Source organism: Lactuca serriola, chromosome 6 (genome assembly GCF_051521515.1).
Source record: "Lactuca serriola cultivar US96UC23 chromosome 6, Lser_US96UC23_V15, whole genome shotgun sequence".
Lineage (NCBI taxonomy): Eukaryota > Viridiplantae > Streptophyta > Magnoliopsida > Asterales > Asteraceae > Lactuca > Lactuca serriola.
The window spans coordinates 80582204-80604842 of record NC_136413.1 but is presented as its reverse complement, the minus strand read 5'-3'; the positions used below and the strand labels follow the sequence as shown (position 1 = coordinate 80604842).

At 30.4% G+C, this 22639-nt stretch overlaps 2 protein-coding genes and 1 long non-coding RNA gene across 3 annotated transcripts; 1 reads left to right on the top strand and 2 right to left on the bottom strand.

Moving 5' to 3' along the window:
* Positions 1–5924: 5924 nt before the first annotated feature.
* Positions 5925–11735, bottom strand: LOC145059952 (uncharacterized). The gene is made up of 6 exons (XM_079007709.1): positions 11234–11735; positions 11087–11116; positions 10020–10607; positions 6619–7071; positions 6363–6551; positions 5925–6235 (listed from the first exon to the last, which is right to left on the bottom strand). Exons 1-6 carry the CDS (start codon positions 11733–11735, stop codon positions 5925–5927), a joined length of 2073 nt encoding a protein of 690 aa, XP_078863835.1.
* A 62-nt stretch (positions 11736–11797) lies between these two features.
* On the bottom strand, positions 11798–12423 carry LOC145059951 (uncharacterized). Its single transcript, XM_079007708.1, has 2 exons — positions 12242–12423; positions 11798–12161 (listed from the first exon to the last, which is right to left on the bottom strand). The coding sequence occupies exons 1-2, from the start codon at positions 12421–12423 to the stop codon at positions 11798–11800; spliced, it is 546 nt and encodes a 181-aa protein (XP_078863834.1).
* Positions 12424–14674: 2251 nt separating this feature from the next.
* LOC145058668 (uncharacterized) lies at positions 14675–22142 on the top strand. The gene is made up of 2 exons (XR_013686464.1): positions 14675–14982; positions 21892–22142. It is a non-coding gene; the product is annotated as an uncharacterized LOC145058668 (long non-coding RNA).
* The last annotated feature ends 497 nt before the right edge of the window (positions 22143–22639 follow it).

The window sequence follows — 22639 nt, the reverse complement described above, 5'->3', positions numbered from 1 at the left end:
TGTTTTCACCGACGGTCGGGCAGGGTGTGACAGGTTACTTGTAATATAAATTTGATCATAGAGCTTTCAAGCGTGGTTTTTTTCCACATAATAGAAACCGGACATAAAATTTGTTGGTTACTTGTTTTCAAACTAAAATGAACTGACAAATTCATATTATAAAGCAACAACAGTAAAAGACTTACAAGCTGTGATTAAAGAAGCACTGCCACCCATCGATTCAAATATAGGGAACGGTGTAAAAAATTTTGCGAAAAGAGAGGAGAAGCGGGTGCATATTTTGGGGACCGATTCCATTTACCTAAAAAGCGGGAGGTATTGGCTCCGAGCCTCATGAAATTAGATGGTGGGCGGCGAGCCTTTTTCTGTGTAAGGTAAGTGTAATTGGCTCACAGAAGCGACAAATGGCGATGGAGAGACCAGACGTGACCAGCTCCAAAGTATGCCACTAACAATCTCTCCCTCTTCCGATTGTTCATATCCTTCTCTGTCTGATCGAACACCACTATGGTTTTTCTATTATGAAAACAGAAATGTTAGAAAGATAAATAAGCACATTATGCTATGGAAAAAAACTCTATACAACGAATTCGAAAAGGGGAAAGCTAAAAATCAAAACCCTACATAACGAATTCAAAAATTGGAAACTCTATAGCTTGTCTTAGTAATCAGTACGGTGTATCTGATCAAATGCATGAAACGTCACATAGATGCAGTGCAGAAGGTGAAAATGTAGTGCCTGATATAGATTAGTGGTAATGAGGGCTATGTTAAATATAAAGAAGATGACCCGCAAAATCACTTCCCATGCCATTAACGCAGTAGAGGTCGATGAACATACTTTGAGATTTCTAGCGTATCACTGGAAGAGGCGCCAGGATTTTTTTCAAGGTACCAGGTGGTGTCAAGGCTCAGTGGAAGGTCGGATTTCGTCGGAAGTTAGGAGACGATGAGTTCAGACACATGCTCGTTGGGATCTTGAAGGAGAAGTAGATGAAGTGGTGGAGAATGTTTAAAGATAAGAAAGGGTTCGTCTAGATCACGAATAGAGAACGGATTAAACTAACCCTCATAACCGATTAATAGTGGTGGAGTTAGGTATTGTTCCTAACTCTACTCTCTTTTAATATATATATATATATATATATATATATATATATATATATATATATATATATATATATATATAATTACGCTTTTCAAGATGTTTTTTATTTATATGTAGGTGTTATTATTGACATCCGTCTTTGAAAATTGTTATACTGACTACACAGTTCCTAAGGCTATAATATATTGCCTTAAGAACTGTGTAGCAGGGGACAAATGTCATTTGGTCCGCAGCCAACAAAGTAAAAACAACAATTTTTTAAAATGGATGTCAATGATGACACTTACATATAAATAAAAAAAACAACTTTAAATGTATAATTAATATTAAATAAATGTTTGTAGTATCAAAGCACAAAGATAATGATAAATTTACTTGACTACAGACCTTCCAATACAAATAAATGCAAGACATTCCACTGTACGAAACAAAATATTACTAATAAGAAATATCACAAAAGTTATCTGACAAAAAATATGTGAAACTTTTTCTTAAGTATCATCATATCATGTAAAAAAATCAAAATAATACCAAGGTTCATTTTTTTTAAAACAACATGAGTAATAAAAATTTTCAAAAACCAACATCATGCGTTAAATAATAGAAAGAAGTCTTTATTTTTCAATAAATTAAATATATATTAAAATCTTACCAAGATAAAAAATTTGGTAGCGGCATCAACACTAGTATGTGATTTAGAATAAGAGGGAATCAACGGTCGTCTAATACAAATTAGTAGGAATAGTGTTCCAGTTGAAGTAAGGCATACCTCCGGCATTTGAGCAACGGAACCACCCAAGTGTGGTATAAGTTTGTAATCAATGTCCGGTTTTTTCTAATAGTAAATATCAACACCCATAAATATATGGTTAATGCAAAATAAAGAGGAATATTACATGCATAAGTGGATATCCAAAATGACTTTGTTGTAAAAAAATTAAAAAAAAAACACCCACATAATTAATATGTTTTGATCAGTAAATCTTGAAACATACTTTAAAACAGTTGATGTTGATCATTTGGTTCTATTAAGCACTCTTACAATTCCAAGAAAGCATAGTATGAAGATAAAAATCCAAGGAGTTAAATTTCTAAGCTTATAAATTAACTTTTGAACTGAACCATATTTAATAGAGAGAGAGAGGCAAATTTCCTTCCTTAATACATATTCATATGAACTTAATTTGAAGGTGAACGTTTATTCCAAATCACACACTAGTCTTGATGCTATCAAATTTTTCATCTTGGTAAGATTTTAATATGTATTTAATTTTTTGAAAAATATAAACTTTTTTGTATCATTTAACATATGTTGTTTGTTTTTGAAAATTATTATTACTTATGTTGTTTTTAAAAAATGAACATTGGTATTATTTTGATATTTTTTTCAAATGAAATGATGATACTTAACATATTTTTTCAGATGGTTTTTGTGATATTTTTCTATTATCGGAATAGATGATTAGGGCGATTTTCTATTGACATTGCATATGAAACGATTAGCATAATAAGTAATTTAAAATTTAACAACTAATGTGTTTAGATTACAAAAAGATTTTGTAATATTTTGTTTCTGCAGCCGGATGTCTTGCATATATTTGTAATGGAACATGAAATTTGCAATTATCTTTGTGCTTTGATACAACAAACAATTTTTTGATATCAAGTAAGCATTTAAAGATGTTTTTTATTTATATGTAGGTGTCATTATTGGACATCCGTCTTTGAAAACTGTTGTGTAGTGATGTTGATTATGATGACGAATGTGGAATATGAAATGATAGTGAATCATACAAGAATCATGAACACAAGAGTAAATAAATTCGGTTCTTGCTCTAATTAGTTTTTAGAAAGAGTACGAATGGGTTTGCAATAATTCTCTCTCTAAACTAATCTCTCATAAAGTTCTTCCTTTCTTACTTACATAAAATGAGTGTCACTCACTTCCTTATAAAGGAAAGACAACTCATTACACACATACAAAGGAGTAAGAACATATGACATCCAAGAGTGACTTTGCACCCTAACATTATCCCTCTCAAAGTTAGGTTTGGATGTCCTAGTTTCAATATCCAACGAGCTCACACGATCAATACCAACTCCTCCTCGAAGTAATACCGGTCTTCAAATCTGCAAATGAATACCCAAGAAGCTTCGAATACCCACTCTACATTCTCCCACTTTTTATAATCAACAAGTGATTATAAAACCCCTAAGGTTGAGAAGCGCCCGAGGAATAAACTTCACAAATCTCCCCCTTATTGTGTGCCAAAAATGAAAGTGCAAAAAACTTACATGAAAGAACAATCACGAAAAAGTCATGAAAATTTTCCAATTTTTGTGTGAGTTGCAAGAATTTCGAAAATTCGGGTAAAAACTGTCTATATCAGAATTCTACAGGGACCCGTTGCGCCAAAAACAATCTCAGATGCGACACTTCACCCCAATTGTGAAACTGGACATAAAATGTTAATTCGCATAAACTACATTGACCATAAATTTAAATTCTTCCATTTCTCATAATTTTCTAACCCAATTGTGTTCAACCGGGATGCAACATGAAACTTCTTCATTCTTCACAAATTTGTCCCCATTTCGAATTTGGGTTATTTATGCCAAATCACTGAAAGTTTAGAGATGCTAAGTGAAGAAGCTCTTTCTTCTTCAATCGTAACCAGATGCAAATATGGAGGTTTGACCATAGCAAGTCAAAATGGAACTCCATAGCAATACCGTCGAAATTGATCCTTCGCTTTCCATCTAAAAGACCCTCGACATTGAACCATGTACAGAACCCTCGACATCGATACCCAATTGACCCATTTCGAACCTTCAAGATCAACACCTCGATGCTCGACTCCACACATCCCGTCGAGTGTAACAAGCACCCCAACCCTTCGATCCTCGAAGCCATATAAGGAACTCGACCTCGTTGCCAGGCAAAGAACTTCTACATCAATGCCATTTAAGAACCTTCATTGTCGACATAACCATTTGATAGCAAATTCAACGTCGACTCCAATCCAATCAATCAAACAAACCAGTCGACCCTCAACGTCAAATGAAGACCATCGACCTCAAGACATTCGACCATCACACCCCAAAACTTCCAATTCGATATTCAAATATCACCAAATTCAACTCCAAAGATCACCAATCGACATCAAATTCAATTTTAACCCCAAATCAGCCCTTTGATATTACTGAACCATATTCGAAAACTCGATTTTGACTTTTAACTATGACTTTCAATTGCAATTGTCGACAACACTAAAATCGATTTTCTTAATTCGATTTTCAGATTAAAAACAACTGAACAAATTCATCATGTTCTTCATCACCTTCAACTGTTCTTGAGAGTTCATCAATAGGAATCACCAAATTTCTCATTGATTATCAAATTTCCTTCGTCCGGAAGCCACCAATATGATCATCGATCAGTTACTTCATGGGAATCATTGATATTTTTCAAAATTGGAACAGAACATTTATCAACTCTCCATATTAATCATCAATAACAAACGAATCTATGATTGAACTAAGATTGACTTTTGGAACAGAATAGATGAAGAAAAATAAGAACATATCGATTATTGATGACGAGAAAGATGAAATCGATCTGAAAGCTTATAGGAAAAAAACAAAACGAGATTAATCAGACACAAAGGGTGTGTTTGTCAAAAGTAGCAGTTAGCTGGAAGCGAATAGTTGGTAGCGTGTAACAGGTATCTGGTAGCGGGAAGTTGTAGCCTTTATTTGTTATATGTATGTTTGGCGAAAATAGTTAGAAGCTTTTGAAATATATAAAATTACGTAAATGGACAATTGATTAAAAATATATAAATATATTTTTAAGGGTAATTATGGAAATTGATTTCAAAAGCTCATGAGCATTTTGTTAAACGCTACATGAAGTAGCTTTTAGAATCGGAGCGTTTTGTTAAACTAAAAGCTAAACGCTCATACTGCCAAACGAAACTTTTTGTTTAAACTAGAGCGTTTTATCAAAAGCTAGAAAGTAGAAGCTCCTAAACGCTTCCAAAAGCTTCGTGTCAAACACGCCCAAAGTATTTGATTTTATTGAACAAACTAGGTTTAAACCCGTGGAACTCCAATATTTAAAAATTGAAATATAATTATACTTTTGATAGTGCAAATAAAAAGATACCAAATTTTAGAAATAATGAAGAATTATGATATTGTAATGTAATTAACATGAATAAATCAAATACAATAAAGTATTATAAATTAATTAATTACTATGATGGATGAAGTGTGACACACGAAAACAAAATAAAAGATGGTAGAAAAACGGTTATTATAAATTCCCAAAAACTTCCTTATAAACGACATTGGAAGTTTTATTTGTGAGACTACCATCTTTATCTGAAATTAACAATTTTAATCCTTCCCTGCTTTGAACTCTAGATAAGGCAACATACAATTTGTCATGTGAAAAGACGGGATGCTTGAGAAACAAACCAACCTTCGATAGCGACTGTCCCTGACTCTTATTAATGGTCATTGCAAAACATACAGCCAATGGAAACTATCTTCTTCGGAATGTGAAGGGAATTTTCTTTTCTGATGGAGTTAATGACATTCTTGGAATAATAGTGCGGTTTCCAACATTAGTTCCAGATATGATACGTGCCTCAATAACACGTTTGCTCAATGATATCACTTGGAGTCTTGTCCCATTACACAATCCATTTTTCTTATCAATATTTCTCAGCAACATAACGGGAACACCAATTTTTAAAACTAACTTATGGTTTGGTAAACCCGATACTTTCATACCATTTAAAACATCAGGTCAATATAAATTTGCATCAAACTGATCATGGACAAATTCAGATTGACATATACTATCTGAACTTAAATACTCAACCTCATCTCCTGGAAACTTCAATAGCAAACGGTCGTTTATTTCTTGAACCACTTCATTCTTTGGAGCAAGTATTGCTCTTTCTTGAAAATAGTTTGTATTGTTGTACTTTTCCAAAATTGATGGATATACGAAGTCAATTAATGAACCTATAGGATCATGTGGATCATTAATGAGATTATCATCTGGAGTATCAATAACCGTTTCTCCATCATTGATACCACCAAGTTTGCCTTCTCCTATATCCAACAGCCATTTTGCAAAATCTCTAATTTTTTTCTATGTCAGATTGATCCCTTCCAACAGTTAGTCTCATGTTTTTAGTTAATTTATGGATCTTTATGTGTTGCCATAAATATGAAGAACTTAAAGAAGCATTAACAATGTTTTGTCTACTTCCACCTGGAATAACAAGTAGAATCTGTCTGAAATCTCCTCCAAAAACAATAACTTTCCCTCCAAACGGAATATCTGAGTTGGTAGAATTTTTAGACCTGAATACATCTTTCAAACTTCGATCTAAAGCTCCAAATGCATGCTTATGGACCATAGGAGCTTCATCCCAAATTATCAATGAGGTTTTTCAATAACGTAGCAAGGTCACTATCTCGATTTATTTTACAAACAGAATCCTCATTTAGTTCAACTGGAATTACAAATCGAGAGTGTGTTGTTCTACCTCCGGGCAATAATAATGAAGCAATCCCACTTGAAGCAACATTTAAAACAATATGACCATCTTTTCTAATAGCTGCAGATATTGTCTTCCATAAGAAAGTTTTACCAGTTCCACCATAACCATAAACAAAGAAAGCACCTTCTTTATTTTGTTTAACTGCAGTCATGATATCAAGGAAAATGTGACGTTGCTCATTTGTCAATGCAAGAAACATACGATCAAACTCAGTCATCATAACAAGAATGCCATAATCTAGCTCCTCGATGATAAGTCGATTGTTTGAAGAAGAAACACTATCAACATCCGGGATAGGCATGTTTTTATAATTTTTTAGACTCAAGTTGTTCCGAAGTAAAACTTGTTCTATCTCGAACAAAGTTAAGTTCTTAAGTTGATCTTCATTGATTGATAAGTTTGTAGGAGAAAGAGCAAATTAATTTGAAATATTATTATCAATATTTGTATTAGATTAAAATATTAATTAATGTATGTTTAAAAATAAATAATTGACAATTTAATAAATAATAATAATAATAAACTTTAATACCTGGAGACTTGAATCTCTGTCGTTGGTTATAAAGAATTCCATCTGCCAAATATTCCCATGTGTTTTCTGTAACGCTCGTAGATCCGGGCTAGTCAATATAGAGATAATAGGGGTCGAAAACAACTTTTCGGCAAAAGATTATTTAGAATAAATAATTTTAACCAAGTTGTATTATATGTTACAAGGTTTCCGTACATATAAAGAGCGTCGAAATCCGAGTTATAACGAAGAAGTTATGACCCGTCGAAGTTTCGCGACGGAACCAGCACGGCATCGGGAAGTGTAAATAGTGAATTTACGATAGAGCGAATTTTAGCCTTAAAAATCTAAACAAAAGTCATAGAAAATGTTAAATCGAGAGTGTCCATAAAAAGAACGCCCAAATCTGACTTCGTATGAGGAAGTTATGATTTTTTTAAGATTTAGCATAGCTGTGCACAGCCCGAAAATTCGAATTTTAGATCGGTCGATTTTCAGCCAAAATAATCTAAACGAGAAATGAAGATATCGTTAATAGGAGTTAAACGATAAAAAGACAGTAAAAAACGGAGCTTGTATGTGAAATTTATGGACGAAGCTTAGTCTCTACTTTTCGAGCGCGACAAATTCGATACAGTTTTGTAAATCCGAGATAGATTGAGAATTAGCCAACGAGGTCTAAATGAATGTTTTAGTACTCATAAATACCAACGCATGGATATAAATAACGTCGTAAATGGAGCTCGTATGCGAGAGATATGGATGAAGCTTAGTCGCTACTCTTCGAGCGCGATAAATTCGATACAATTTTATAAATCCGAGATAGAATGAGAATTAGTCAACGGGGTCTAAATGAAAGTTGTAGTACTCGTAAATACCAATGAGTGGATATAAATAAAGTTGGAAACGGAGCTCGTATGCGAAAGATATGGACGAAGCTTAGTCGCTATTCTTCGAGCGCGATAAATACGATACAGTTTTTTGTAAATCTGAGATAGAAGGAGAATTAGCCGACGAGGTCTAAATGAAAGTTGTAGTCCTCATAAATACCAACGCGTGGATATAAAGAACGTAGAAAACGAAGCTCGTACGCGAAAAATACGGACGAAACTTAGCGGCTACTTTACTATAAAATCTCTATAAATAAAGGGTGAACATTTCATTATTTCTTCACACCATAAGCATTTCTTTCTCTCTCTAACTTCTCTCTAACCTCCCTAAACCCCTCTCAAGTCTAGGGAACCTCCCTAGCACGAGAAGAAAGCCCTGGAGCGCCCGACAGCTCCGAGAAGAAAAGCTTTCGGCTCGGAAACGCTGCTCCAGCGAAGCCCGGTTTTTAATAAAAACCCGATGTAAGTGAGCTACGCCTATACTATATTTAATATAGCTTTTATTTAATTATAGTAACATTATTAGGACCTTAAAATAATTATTTGGGCTATTATTATGAGTTATATTGAGTGTTATTTAACACTTATATAATAGTAATAATAGCTAGACTATTAATTAGTCTTGGCGAATGGACTAAACTCTACTGGTAATAATACTAGGTTTCGTCGAAGGAAATTATTTTTTTAAGAAGCGAAGCGCTGTCTGAGTTCGGAATCACCACCTTTTCAAGTGAGTGCATAGTTACTTTCATCTTACACATAGATATGAAGTATTTAATATATATTACGTGTTGCGAGTGCATAGTTACTTTCATCTTACACATAGATATGAAGTATTTAATATATATTACGTGTTGCGAGTGCATAGTTACTTTCATCTTACACATAGATATGAAGTATTTTATATAAATTACGTGCTATGTGTGCATATTATCTGAATACTTGTTGTCTATGCTGGATGAACGATTTTATAAATGTTTTAAATGATTTAAACTGTATATGTATTTTATATCTACGATAATGTTGGGGTAAAACATGGGTAGATGTAATAGATAGAGTATGAGTTGGATGATGCGTTGAGAGGTGAAACAGACCGTGAAGTGAGGGTGAGAGGTGGACGATGTGAGAAGCCTTTTTCCAAAATGATGGTCCCGTCATTCAGCAGAGTATGGATGACAACCACGGACTATTCTAGATAGTCCAGTGGAACACTAGCAGGCTCGCACACTGTAGGTGTTGTGAACGATGTGTTCACCGGTGTACTCTAAAAACCCATTGACATGTATTACGAGTGGATACTGTCGATAAACGAAATAGCCCTGGCAGCTATGGATTTAGTGCCTATTGAGAAAATCCTGGCAGCTATGGATTTAGTGTCCGTTGAGTAAACCCTGGCAACGATGGATTTCGTGTCGATTCCTTAGGAATGAATTAACGAGGAGTAGCTGATTCTTAGGGTAGACCCTTAAGAGTAAAGAAGATAATGGGGATGGGTAATTGGGTTAACTGTTTGACAATTAAACATAATAATTATATTATTGTGGGTTGAAAACCCTATGTACTCACCAGGTTTCACAACCTGACCCACTCAGTTCATTTATATCATAGGTGTTGATATGAAGTCACATTACACTGAGAGATTAAGGAGATATAGATCACTAGTGATAATGAATGTAAGTTCTGTTTATGCTTATGTTTCTGTATTGACGATGACATCCCAAATGTTTTAAAATGAATAAAAATACATTTCTTCATAAATGCTTTGTTAACATATTTATCATGTTTTACTGGGAACAAATTCCGCAACATTTTTATTAAAAGAAGTACTCTGATTTTTATAAAGCATAAACAAAATCGGTCTTTTCTGACCGTGAAAAATGGGGATGTCACATTTTCCCAAACAACCTCCGGTTTAGACATAGTGTTACACATCAACAATGTAGCAAATAAGAATCGTAGGTAAAAACCAGATCCATAATGACTCGCTTCTTTGATTGCATCGATGTATTTCTTGTCATCGTCCAAGAGACCAAGAGCATAACAAGCATCTCTAAAAGAAGAATATTCTTCACCATTTACTATGCAAATTTCTTCAAATGATTTGGGACCTTTCACCTTATTTAATAGTATCCTTAAAAAATAAGCTTCACCTAGATTAGGTGAAACCAAATGAATTCTACCAATGCACTTTCCTACTTTCCGTGGCTTCCAAATCCTATCACCATGTTGCCAAACAAACTTTGTAGGAAATTCAACATACGTAAGTTTCTGTGCATCAGCATTAACTGCATTACACTCCATCCAAGTACTGAACATTGAAGAAGCAACAGAAGGTTTGTCCAGAACATCGTCAATATCATCGTCTTCCCCATATATAATTTGTTGTTGACCAGGAAGATGAAAAGGCAGTCTAACAACAGAAGGATATCTGTAATGAACATCATATTTAAAAATTCGCCATGATGCTTCACATGCAGATAAATATCTACTGTCGTAGTACTCATTTATTTCATCAACTGCATCATTAGTATCACAATCGTTTTTGCTTTGTACAATGCCAACTGTAGCTCTATCAGGTCCCTTATTTATGTATTTAAATAAATATTTTATAGAAGAACCCTGATTGCACCATTCAACATTAATATGTGCTTAATATCTTTCAATAGATATTTGTTGTAAGGGACAACATTTCTATTATCCAACTTCACAACCATCATTTATTCTCCTATATAACGGAAAACCATTCTGATCAACAGACGCATGATTACAGAATTGCTTTGGAAAGTTTTCCGAGCACTTTTTGTCGACCATACAAGGACAATTGATATTTTCAGCACCACATGGACCATGAATCATGAACTCATTCACAAGAGAATATAATTTTGGATCTTCATCTATATTTGGTATCTCAGCGGAATTATCGGATCGATAAATTCAACAGTAGGTAGCTTGTAGTCAGAATGCATAAATAGACATATATGACTATGGAGCAAACCTCGTTTTTGAAATTCAATTGTATAAACAACTGCATAATATTTTGCACAAAAATCAAATATGATTATACCGTAATTAAAAATATAAAAAAATATATAATAAATAGCATAAACTTTTATCAATTATGAAGAAACATTATTTCAAATACCTGCTTGAACTATGCCAAAAATGTGATTCTCCCTTAAGTCTTTAATAAATGCATCAAGCTTGATCTTGAACAACCTGCATAGTATATCAGGTTTGTCTTCTGGCTGAAGTGAAGTATCTTTAAGAAACATTTTAACCTCTGACCATTTGGGATTACACGTAAAGGTTATGAAGAAATCAGGATATCCAAACCATTTGCATAATGACATGTCATCCAAATAGTTTTGCAGCATATAGCGCGCACCACCAGTAAAATATGAAGGTAATATCACATGCTGGCCGACGTTGGAGATATCTGTAGTTCCTTGAGCTTTTTGGTTACGTAAATTCTCATAAGACTCGCATATAAGAACATGTTGTTGCCTACGTATGTAATACAATCTCTCAGTTTCAATCATGGTGTAAGCATCTACCAAAAATTGTTGAAACAACCTTTTTGAATTAAGAATAAGTGAGAACGAATGATCCCTGTCTTGAATTCTAAAAGCGAAAAATTCTCTCATTGTACATTTTCGCGCTTGTTGTTTGTTGTAGATGTAACACCTCTATGAAGAATATCAATGTTCTAACCATCATCTCCATATGAAAATAGTAGTGGATATTGGAGAGGAAGGTAAGAAGGATGCAATTCACTGATACGTTGTAGAAATCCCGACTTAGTTTCAACAACGATATCTTTATTTTCAACTGAATCAGAAATGTCACCTATAATTAAAGCGACAACCTCAGAAGTAGTTGGTAGGTTATATGTCCTTCCATCTCGATCTCTTCTGCCAATGATTTTTAACTTCATATCAACTTGAGGATATTTTTTAAAAGTATCTCTTACCATCCTATAAGACCTAACCAGGACATTATTTGAATCTAACATCAACTTCAAATCTTCAATAATATCATTATCGATTGATGTAGATTGATGTTTTTCCCCACTACAAAAATTGAAAATATACTTAATATTAGTATAAAAAAAGATCGAAATTAAATATGAATAAGAAGGTTGAAGATATACCCAAAACATCTTTGTCTATTTGAATTTTCGTTGTCCGTATCATAAATGTATAACTGAGAGAATTTTGGTTGCGATCCATCTGGTGGTAAAAGGCTTCCAATATTATGATAATTTTGACCACCAAGTCTGAAAATGTAAGGACCATTTCCTCTATTGATTGAAGAATCAATTTTACCACCCATTGACGTAAAAGAAAACATTGAATTGTAACGTCGAATGTTTTTCATAAAGTATTTTGATTTTAGAATCCGTTCCTCGAAACATTCCTTCATAATTTGAACATTGCCATAACTACAACATATTTGACATACCACAATTTTGCATGACATGTTTGACATACCACAATTTGATCACCATATTTTGTACTAAAATAAAGATGTATAAGCAAAATATTGAATTTCATAAACAGTTATAATACATTATTTGAGTTGTAAAAGAAATATAAAATGGGTGTGTATATATATATATATATATATATATATATATATATATATATATATATATATATATGGATTACCTTTGGAAATACAAATTATTTGGTTTTCAGTAATGACTTCATGCATATTTTCTACATCTGCTGTCAAGTCAATAAATAGAATAGGAGATAATTTTTCCAACTTCCTTTTTAATTTATGACATCCTGAATTTAACTTGATTGACGATGGAAAAGCACTTATTGTAGATGCATTTCTGGAGGCCATACCATTACAAAGTCCAGAGTAATGTGTATTATTTTGTAACGTTGAAGTTGTGTAGTTATTGAAACTACTATTGCCTGGAAAAAAAATAGTAAAATTATTAACATTTGAAATGTTTAAAAGTGGTTGAAAGATATTTTTGAAAAGTAAAATTATTACTATTTGAAATGTTAGATAACGGAGTTCTAATATTTATATATGAAGAAGATGATTGTAGGGGTGTATTTTGGTTTACATGAGATTTATACGAACAACCATTTTCTTTTTCACGAACAACTTGTTTTGATTGATCGGTAAAAAATAAATTGTTAAAAAAATGAAGACATTTATTATACTTTTAAATTAGCATGTAACGTTTATATTAGTACGTTGAAATAATAAAAAATGATGATAATGTATGTATTTTTATATAAATATATGAATGGTGAAAATTAAAAAATAAAATAATAAAATTGCAAATATCTGTGTGTGTTAAGACATGTGTTCCACATCGATTTTGAACACTAGATTTTGTATTCTTTTTCTTGGACCTCTTGTTATCCAAATGTAATTTTCTTTGTCTTCTTTTCTCTTTTGCTTGCAAGTAGTACATAAAATCATTTCTTCCTGTATAACGAATAAAAAACATATGATATAAAAAGTATATGAGTGTAAAAGTGTAAATAATTGTTTTCAAAATCAAACTGAATATAATAAATGGTTGAAATTTGGTTAAAATTAAATTTTTCATATTAATATGTAATAAATAATAATAACAGTGAAGAAAGAAATTTACCTTTGTAACTGTTGTTAAGAATTGTTGCAAATGATAAATCTTCCGTGGTCGATGAAGTAGGCAATTTTTTTGTTTTTTCTTATTATGTTAATAAAGATTATTGATAGAATAATACATGTTATTGTTTGATTATGAAATTGCTTCAAGAAGATAATATATTTATTTAAATATGGATTTAACAATATGTTTTAAAAATATATAGAAATTATAAAAACTTTGTAATTTTATAATATGAAAATAAATTATGTGATATTTTTGTGTAATTAAAAAATATATTTAGAGCTTAAAAAATATGTAACAAAAATATAAAAAAAAATGTTAAAGAACAAACATACCGTTAAAAGATGTATCAAGTGTACTTGTAGCTGTTGAAGTTTGTCGGCTTGATGTAGTAGACAAATTAATGTTATTTTTATTATCTAAATAAAAACTATTTAATTTTCTACTCTTTTTAGAATTAAACGACTTCATGATATATCTGCAATCTGAAGAATTAACAACAATTAATTTATAAGACAGGTTTATAAACAGTAAAGAGTATGATTAAATTAAAGCAAAATAAAGTATAAACTAAGGTTATGAAAATATTTGACATATAATTGCAATTTGTTTTATCATATTCTTTAAATGGGTCAATTTTTTAAATATGATTGCATAACGTTTCTTTTATATTTTCTTATGTACCTTAATATAATAAGTATATTTATTGTATATTTATGTAACATTTATAAAATAAAATGTGAACAAATATTATTTATATTAAAAAACATATGAGTAAAAAAATGTACATAAATTTTTGTTAATGATTCACAAGTTAATATACAAGTTAGTTGTCATCTATTATTAAACAGGGACCATTTACGCATATTTACTTAAACATGGAGCATCAATAGGAACTTTCTTTAGTAAAAAGATAAAAGAAACGCTTAGATTAGTCTGAAACTGGTTCTGCACATTACAGTCGGAGTTGTATGTATAGATAGAAACGAAGAACGAAAACAAATAGTTAGGTTAAGGCTTATTCGTTTGTTGTGTCGATCTTTTAAACCTAGAAGGTCAAAGATGAGTTAAGATAAGAAAAATGGGACCGGAGGCGAAGGTGTATTACAAATCGACTTCAATATTAACTGGAAATTTCATTTTTTTCAAGAATAAAGATTTGCGTACTTGTAATTGTCAATTTGAGAGGACAACATAAATCAACAACGAAAAAGCGCAGCTACTATCGGCAAAGCAAAGACGATCCAGAGGAAATGAATTAAAATAAGGTTAGGATTTTATAATTTTTTAATTCAGGTTTGAACTTTTGATTTTGAAATTGTGTGGAGGGAACGATAATTTTTTTTTGAAATTTTGAAACTATTATAAAAATTATTGTTAATCATCCATGAATATCGGTGAAATTTTTAAAAAAAAATGTTTTTTTCCTATTTGTTCTTCATTGTAAGAAGGTGAATTGATATTATTAATAAAATAACTTAATAACTTAATTAAATATAAAAGTATTCTATTAATATTATGTAAAAAGCCATTAATTGTCAAGAACATGAAATTACAAAAAATCCAAGAACAGCTTACGGTGCATCCATATTCAAATAGCTTACAGTGCATCCATATTCAAATTCCACAATCTTAAGAGTATATTAATAGTGGGATAGGCATTTTATACATCTTAAATGCTCGAAATTTTTGGTTAACTTTTTCTAGATTCTTAAAGTTATATATTACTAATATTATGTTTAATTACACAATTTCATGAGATCAGCAACACAAAATAATATATTAAATCTTTATTGGTGATATAATATCCATAATTACAAATATACTATGCTCCAAAAATGAAAAACCTAGGGAGTTACATGACCATTAACATAAAATATATAAACACATCATATAAGACATTAATCAAAATATGAGTTTCAAAGTGGTTACAAAATATGATGTTCTATTACACCAAAATATACAACACATAATTACAAAATGTCTTAACCATGAAATATGTAATTTCATCAAAAAAAAAAATAGATAACTGTTACCTACACTAAGTCTTTCCATGCAATGACATTCTTTTTAGCCATGTCCGTTACATCTTCCATCTTTCCTCTAGGAATGGTCATGTTTAGCATATGCTTTATGTATGCTATTCCATCATCAACTGTTGCCACTGGGTGTTCTGTTACAAATAGATGAATAAGCTTCTCAGCTCTTTTGGCTGGTGAGTTCATCATGAAGTGGGGGAAATTGGTTGGCACATATACTGGCTTGTGTTCCACATATAGATGTTCAATCTCATGGAATTGATGTACCCTAACCATTGCTTTGAAATTTACCAAAGCATCATCATCCAAAATTGGAGTCATTGACAAACCAGAATGTTGTTCAGCTGGCTTATGATACCAGTATCCCATAGTTGTATAACCCAAACTTTTAGAAAAACTACCAAGCAAATCCATGTCAAGCAAATCGATGTTGACAAAATTAATAAAGTGAACTTTTGTTTTTTCATAAGTTTTACCTAGATAATCAGTAAAAAATCCACCATGGACAACTCTAATGGTGAATCTCTTGTCGTTTCCTTTGCCATACTCTACAATCGGTGTGTTTTTTGGTTGCTCATTGCTTACAGTCCATAGTTGATACCTCGGCTTTCCCATGGATCCACGTTCATGTTTGTTGCCATTGTTGGCCGGATTTTTTTTCATAGAGGATGAGAAATTTGAAGTTATCTATTGATGGTGATGAAAATGCAAGAATGAGAATTTACAAATTTGGGGAGGGTTTAAATGGATTATCAATCAGAGATGAAGAGACATCGACGCATGCGGTAAACACATCAATCCCGATTACGTCCAGTGTACAGGGGAGGTTGAAGTTGAATGACGACGGGTTTAATGATTAATAAATATTAATTTACTATATTTAGTTTTTAACCTCTTGTGTAAGTCTGTCAAATTTTAAGATATTGTTTCATTTAAATAATTTTTTTTATGTAGCCTAAAATAAAAGTATATTTATTGTATAGTTATATAGGATTGATAAATCAAAATACAAACAAATACTATTTATATTAAATACAAAAGTCTTAAATTAAAATGTTGTAAAACACCATTAATTGTCCAGAATATGAAATTACAAAAAATCAGCAACGAATAAAAAATTAATTGATTAAAGACTATCTTAGTGGGAGGGGCATTTTAGGCATTTTATAAGATTAAAAATAAAGTTCTTTTGGCAGAAATTACATTGCTATAATCAGCAACGAATAAAAGTACATATAGAATCTTGAATTTGAGACATGAATTTTTCAAATATAATAACCTTATAACTAAATTAGGAACTTGAAGAATTTTTTTAGAATCGTTATGTACAAATTCAGAATCAAACTTTAAGGGCAATTTGGGTGAGTTGTTATTAATTAAAACTATCTTAATAATGGGAGGGGCATTTTAGACATTTTAAAAGATTTAAAAAACCAAAAATATAGTTATTTTAATTACACTAATCGTGATACAGATAAATTGCTATTTAATTTATTTTGATTTATAGAATAGATAATGTTAACATTTGTTTAAGTGAGTTTTTAGTAAATAAGTTTTTTAAATACATAGATAATGTAAATTATACATTTGATTGATTAAATACTATCTTGATAGTGGAGGGGCAATTTAGGCATTGTATAATATTTACGTTTCAAATTGAACAACCCATGATATAAGTGTAAAAATAAAGTTCTTTTCGTAGAAATTACATTGTTATAATCAAGAACGAATAAAAGTACATATAGGATCTTGAATTGGAGACATAATTTATCAAGTATAATAACCTTAAAAGTAAATTATAAACTTGAAGAACATTTTTAGAAACATAATGTACAAATTCAAAATCAAACTTTAAGGGCAATTTGGGTGAGTTCTTAGTAAATAAGACTATTATAAGATTGGGCGGGGCATTTTAGGCATTTTAAAAGATTTAAAAACAAATAATATAATGGATGGGCAATTTAGGCTTTGTATAATATTACGTTTTTACATTGATACAGGTAAATTGCTTTTTAACTGAATTTAATTGATAGAATAGAAAATATTAACATTTGTTTAAGTGAGTTATTAGTAAATAAGTTTGTTAAATACAAAGATAATGTAAATTCTACAATTGATTGATTAAACACTATCTTGATAATGGAGGGGCAATTTAGACATTGTATAATATTTACGTTTCAATATAAGTTTTAATCCATGAAACAGTAAAAAAGAAAGTGCATTTCTATTTAACTAATTTTGATCGATAGAAAAACAGAATCTTATCATTTGTTTAAGTGATTTATGGGTAAATAACTTAGTTAAATTTAGTTAGAAATACAAAATATTATCATCAAAGGATTTTATTTTGGTGATGTTCAATAACAAATACCTAATATTACTTAATGTTTATATTTGATGTTTAATATCATGATACTTTTATTTTTTCTATTAACAAATAAATTATAGTACATTGCTATTTATTGTATTAATACCTAGATTAATGTTTTCTCCTTAATTAATACTTTCGAATGAAGAATAAAGTCATAATAAGATGTTATATTATCAAATATTGAGGAAATAATAGTCATTTAGGAGATAAAATCAATGTTGTATCAAATCAGTTATACCAAAATCAAAATAACCTAGTGAAGGGCATTATAGGAATAACAAAAATAACACAATGTATACTCAAGAAATAAATATAAAAACCATCAAATCCCAAACAAAAACCATTCAAACCAATCCACCAAACAAAAACCATCAAATCCCAAACAAAAAGCATTCACAACCATGAAGTAAGATTGTTTGTAAAAGTAAAATACATTTACTTTTCTTTCTTTGGGACCAATAGAGCCATAGGTTGTTCATCTGGTGGTGACAATCGAGCAGACTTAGATGTTGACAAATTCTCCATTTCATCAATATCTATGCATGTAGAAAGGTTTCTTTTCAACTCAGTTGGTGTAAAAATCAACTTTGTAGGACTTGTTGCAGTTGAGTTGTCCCTAGCACAAGGTGTTAAATTGTCACCTGTCTGTGAAAAAGAATCCTATAAAAGATTTAGTTAGTTGTTATACATTAAAACATAAAACTTCAGAATTATAATTTAAAAACTACAACCTTGACAACTTTGGTCTCTTGGGAACCAATATCTGAAGAACCAATCATGAATGAATCTGAATTAGTAGGCTGCATCATGAGATGAAAAAGAAATTGCTATTGAGTCAGATATTGTTGATCAAAGTGTTAAAAACTAAATATAATTGTTGAAAAAAACCTGAGGACTAATATTCTTTTTTTCAAGTTCATCAATTATGTTTGCATTATCGATTAATCTTGATATCCCATAAATATTACTTTTATTAGTCACATTGTAGCTTGAGATATCAATCTTAATTGCCAACTTTTTCTCCACCACAACTTTCAACTCCATTGGATACAAATCCAAATTGATGACAAGCTAAAATATAAAAAATAATTGTTAGAAAATTTGTGTATAACTATATAATTGTATAACATAAAGAAGTAATTTAGAACTATAAAATAATACCTTGTTGTTTATATCATACAACTCTTTACCTGTATATTTAAACAACTTCTTTGCTTCTTGATCAAATAAGGTTAAAGTCAAGGTCCTTGTGTTGTCTTGAACCCGAAATGGGATTTTAAATCTAAATAAAGTATAAAATCATATTATATTACACAATTACAATAAACATATATTGCTTTTATATAAAATAAATATGTAATACCTTAGAATAACCAAAATTTTGATATTTTTACATTTAGGATTAGCACATTCATAAGTAACGAATTTGGCCACTTCATGAGAACCATCAACCTTATCAGTAGAAGACTCTTTTTGTTTTGATGACTTTTTGCAGTTGCTACAAGCAAGGTAATACCAACGTATGTTTTGACGTATTCCCTTAACAGTACAAACAATAACGATAGTTTTTTCCTGGAAAATTAAATAATGTTTAATGTTAAGAAAATGTTAGTTTATGCCAGTGTATGTTACTTTCGTTATAACAATATATTATGTCTCTTTCTTAAACTTTTAAAATTTATAAATAAAAGTGCATTAAAGTAAAAACTATAAAAATAGCGTAAAGTACCTCCAAAGGTTCAAACAAATCATCAATGTTAGAAAACACATTATTTTTTAGAAAGTCATCCTGTTATGTGACTTGTTTTGATTCCATCATTTTGATTCCACTTGATGAAAGTTGTTGTCCATTTTCAGAAACCAATCTGTTCATTTATAACAAAGAAAGGAATTAAAATTTATTATAATATGAAAAAACTGAATGTGAAAATACAAACGAAATTATAAATGAAAATATTTGTTCTTGTAGCTTGTAATTTCATCCATATCATTGTTTATGAACAACCTACTAACATCAAAGTAGCTGGATGAAAAAGGATGACCTACAAAAAATATAATTTATTACTTAAGTATATATAAAATTTTATTAAATGGTTGTGAAAAATAAGTACAAAACATTAATAAACTTCACTTTGGCAAACTGAACAATAACAACTACTGGAGCAAGGCTATTACTGTTAGCAAGAAAATCTTGCATGTAGTATGCATTATGACCCCACAAAGTTACCTTTAGCTTAGTATCCCTGAAAAAATAAACAAATATTGTAGATAATATATTTGAAAGTATATTATTTGTTTGTAATAATGGTGAATACTCTATATCTTGAAGATGCAAGAGCATCTTGTGTTTTGATGTATCTTGTTCCGAGGTATCCATACGCCCATATTCAAAAATGTGTCTAATAATATCTACAAAAGCAACAAAATATAAGATTAAGTTAATAAGAATTATCAATTTGTAATAAAATGAAAGAAAATAAAATGTTATATAACAAAACTTAATATGAAAAGAACCAACCAAAAGAGTTTGACTCCAGGATGTTGTTAGAAACAATCGTATTGAAGTCAACAAAAACAAAGCCATGTGCAGAACCAGAAAAGTTTTCACAATTTTTCACAGTTGTATCTTGATTAAAAATAAGTTTTTTGTCTGGATCAGTAAACTTAAAGTTTGAAGTATTTGGTGCGGCATTAGGTTTCCTAATGTATAAGGAACTATCCTCTTTTAAGTAGCGGTGGAATTTAGGAAACCATTTCTTCAGACAAGATGCATGACTTTTCCTTCCCTAAAAAAATTGAATTACAAAAATTTAAAAATAATTGCTTGCAATTACGAATATATTTTTATAACAATAATAATTGAATATATGCATTTTATACCTCCTCATCCATCAAAACCATTTCAATCTAGTATGTTTCGTTTGCATCAAATCTTGACTTTTGAGTCCAAAGACATATGATCCGAACCTTAATTGTGAAATCGTCCTTGATTGAGTCAATCTCCTTTATCGGAGTACTATGTTCCATTGTACCTTGCAAGTTAAAAAAATATAATAAAAATTACATTGATATTTAACTGATTTTCATTGGTAGAAATACAGAATGTTATAACTTCTTTAAGTGCCTTATGGGTACATAAATGACTTCAAATACTTAAGGAAAAAACATGATTAACAGTTTATAAATGCATTGCTATTCAACAATCTGAGATACAGATACATGATGAAACAGTATATATCGATGAGTATATAAAGAACAGGGTTAACAGGATATAAAAAACAGTAAACTAACCCAGTTGATTATGCAATATATATATATATATATATATATATATATATATATATATATATATATATATATATATATATATTGATGAGTATATATCATGGATATAAGAAAAACACACTGCAAGCAAAAAAAAAAAAGATAGATCCATGAGTATACCATCGATATATTAAAAACACAAAGTAAACAATGTAGTCTCCTTACCTGATGAATAAAGTCTGATTTGTGCGTAGTGAAACAGGAAGTTAAACACGCATGTAAAGGTGTATATATATTCGACTGATATTCGATTGCTGATTTAGTGGGATGGAAAATTGATTTGCTGATTTTTTGGAAGTGATAGAGTTTAAAATTTATTTTATGCCATATTTGTTGCAGAATCATAAGGTATAATTGAAAATTCAAATTTCAAATATCTTTATTTCGTGATTTAAATATTTTCCGAATTATAAAAAAAATTTATAATTTTTTCATGTTTTCAGTGATAAATAACATGGAGGGCAATTCTGGAATTTCAGTTGACAAAAATGAGCGGGAAAAGCAAGGAAGGATGGACTAAGGAGGTGCCACGTGTCATTTATTGTACTGTTTTATTAGATAGGAAGATATCGGAAGAATCAATTAGGTATAATTATTTGACTTTTTGGATGGAATTATCGGATCATGAATAGTATAACAAAAAAAAGTGGACTCAAAAACTTTGGATCAATGAAAGGTAACAGGTTTGTTTATTTGGGCTTAGAAATGATCGATGAACAGTAATGTGAGTTGTAATTTTGGGCTCAAGTGAATTTCGAAAGACAAAATTACAAAAATGGTCCCCGTGGTTTCTTATTTTATATGGTTATGGTCCAAACGTTTGAAAAGTTGCAAATTTGGTCCTTTTCAACAAGCTTTATTGTAGTTTTAGTCCCTCATCCGTTAAGTTTAACTGGTTGGCTGTTAAGTTTTTTAAAATGGTAATTTTACCCTCATTGACCATTTTCGTAGTTTTGATTTTTACCATACCATAAGGACCATTTTTGCATACATTTTTTTTTATTTTATCGAAGTATTATATATTAATAAATATTATTTTTAATATATAATATTATAAATTAATAAATATTGTTTTATTGGATTATTAGTTTATTATAGTTGATTTTTTTTTGTTTTTTTTGTTAGAGTAATTCTTTTTATTTAGTTATTATATATCAATACATATAGTTTTTAATATATAATATTTATAAA

Excerpts from the sequence above, each read along its gene's own strand:
- LOC145059952 (XM_079007709.1), bottom strand. The coding sequence starts at position 11,735 with ATGAGAGAATTTTTCGCTTTTAGAATTCAAGACAGGGATCATTCGTTC. Across the intron at positions 7,072-10,019 it reads ATTTGCTACATTGTTGATGT|ATCAACTTAAGAACTTAACT; the intron begins GTAACACTATGT and ends CAATCAATGAAG. Across the intron at positions 6,236-6,362 it reads CATTGTTAATGCTTCTTTAA|GAGAAGGCAAACTTGGTGGT; the intron begins GTTCTTCATATT and ends TGTTGGATATAG.
- LOC145059951 (XM_079007708.1), bottom strand. The coding sequence starts at position 12,423 with ATGGGTGGTAAAATTGATTCTTCAATCAATAGAGGAAATGGTCCTTAC. Across the intron at positions 12,162-12,241 it reads AATAGACAAAGATGTTTTGG|TGGGGAAAAACATCAATCTA; the intron begins GTATATCTTCAA and ends CAATTTTTGTAG.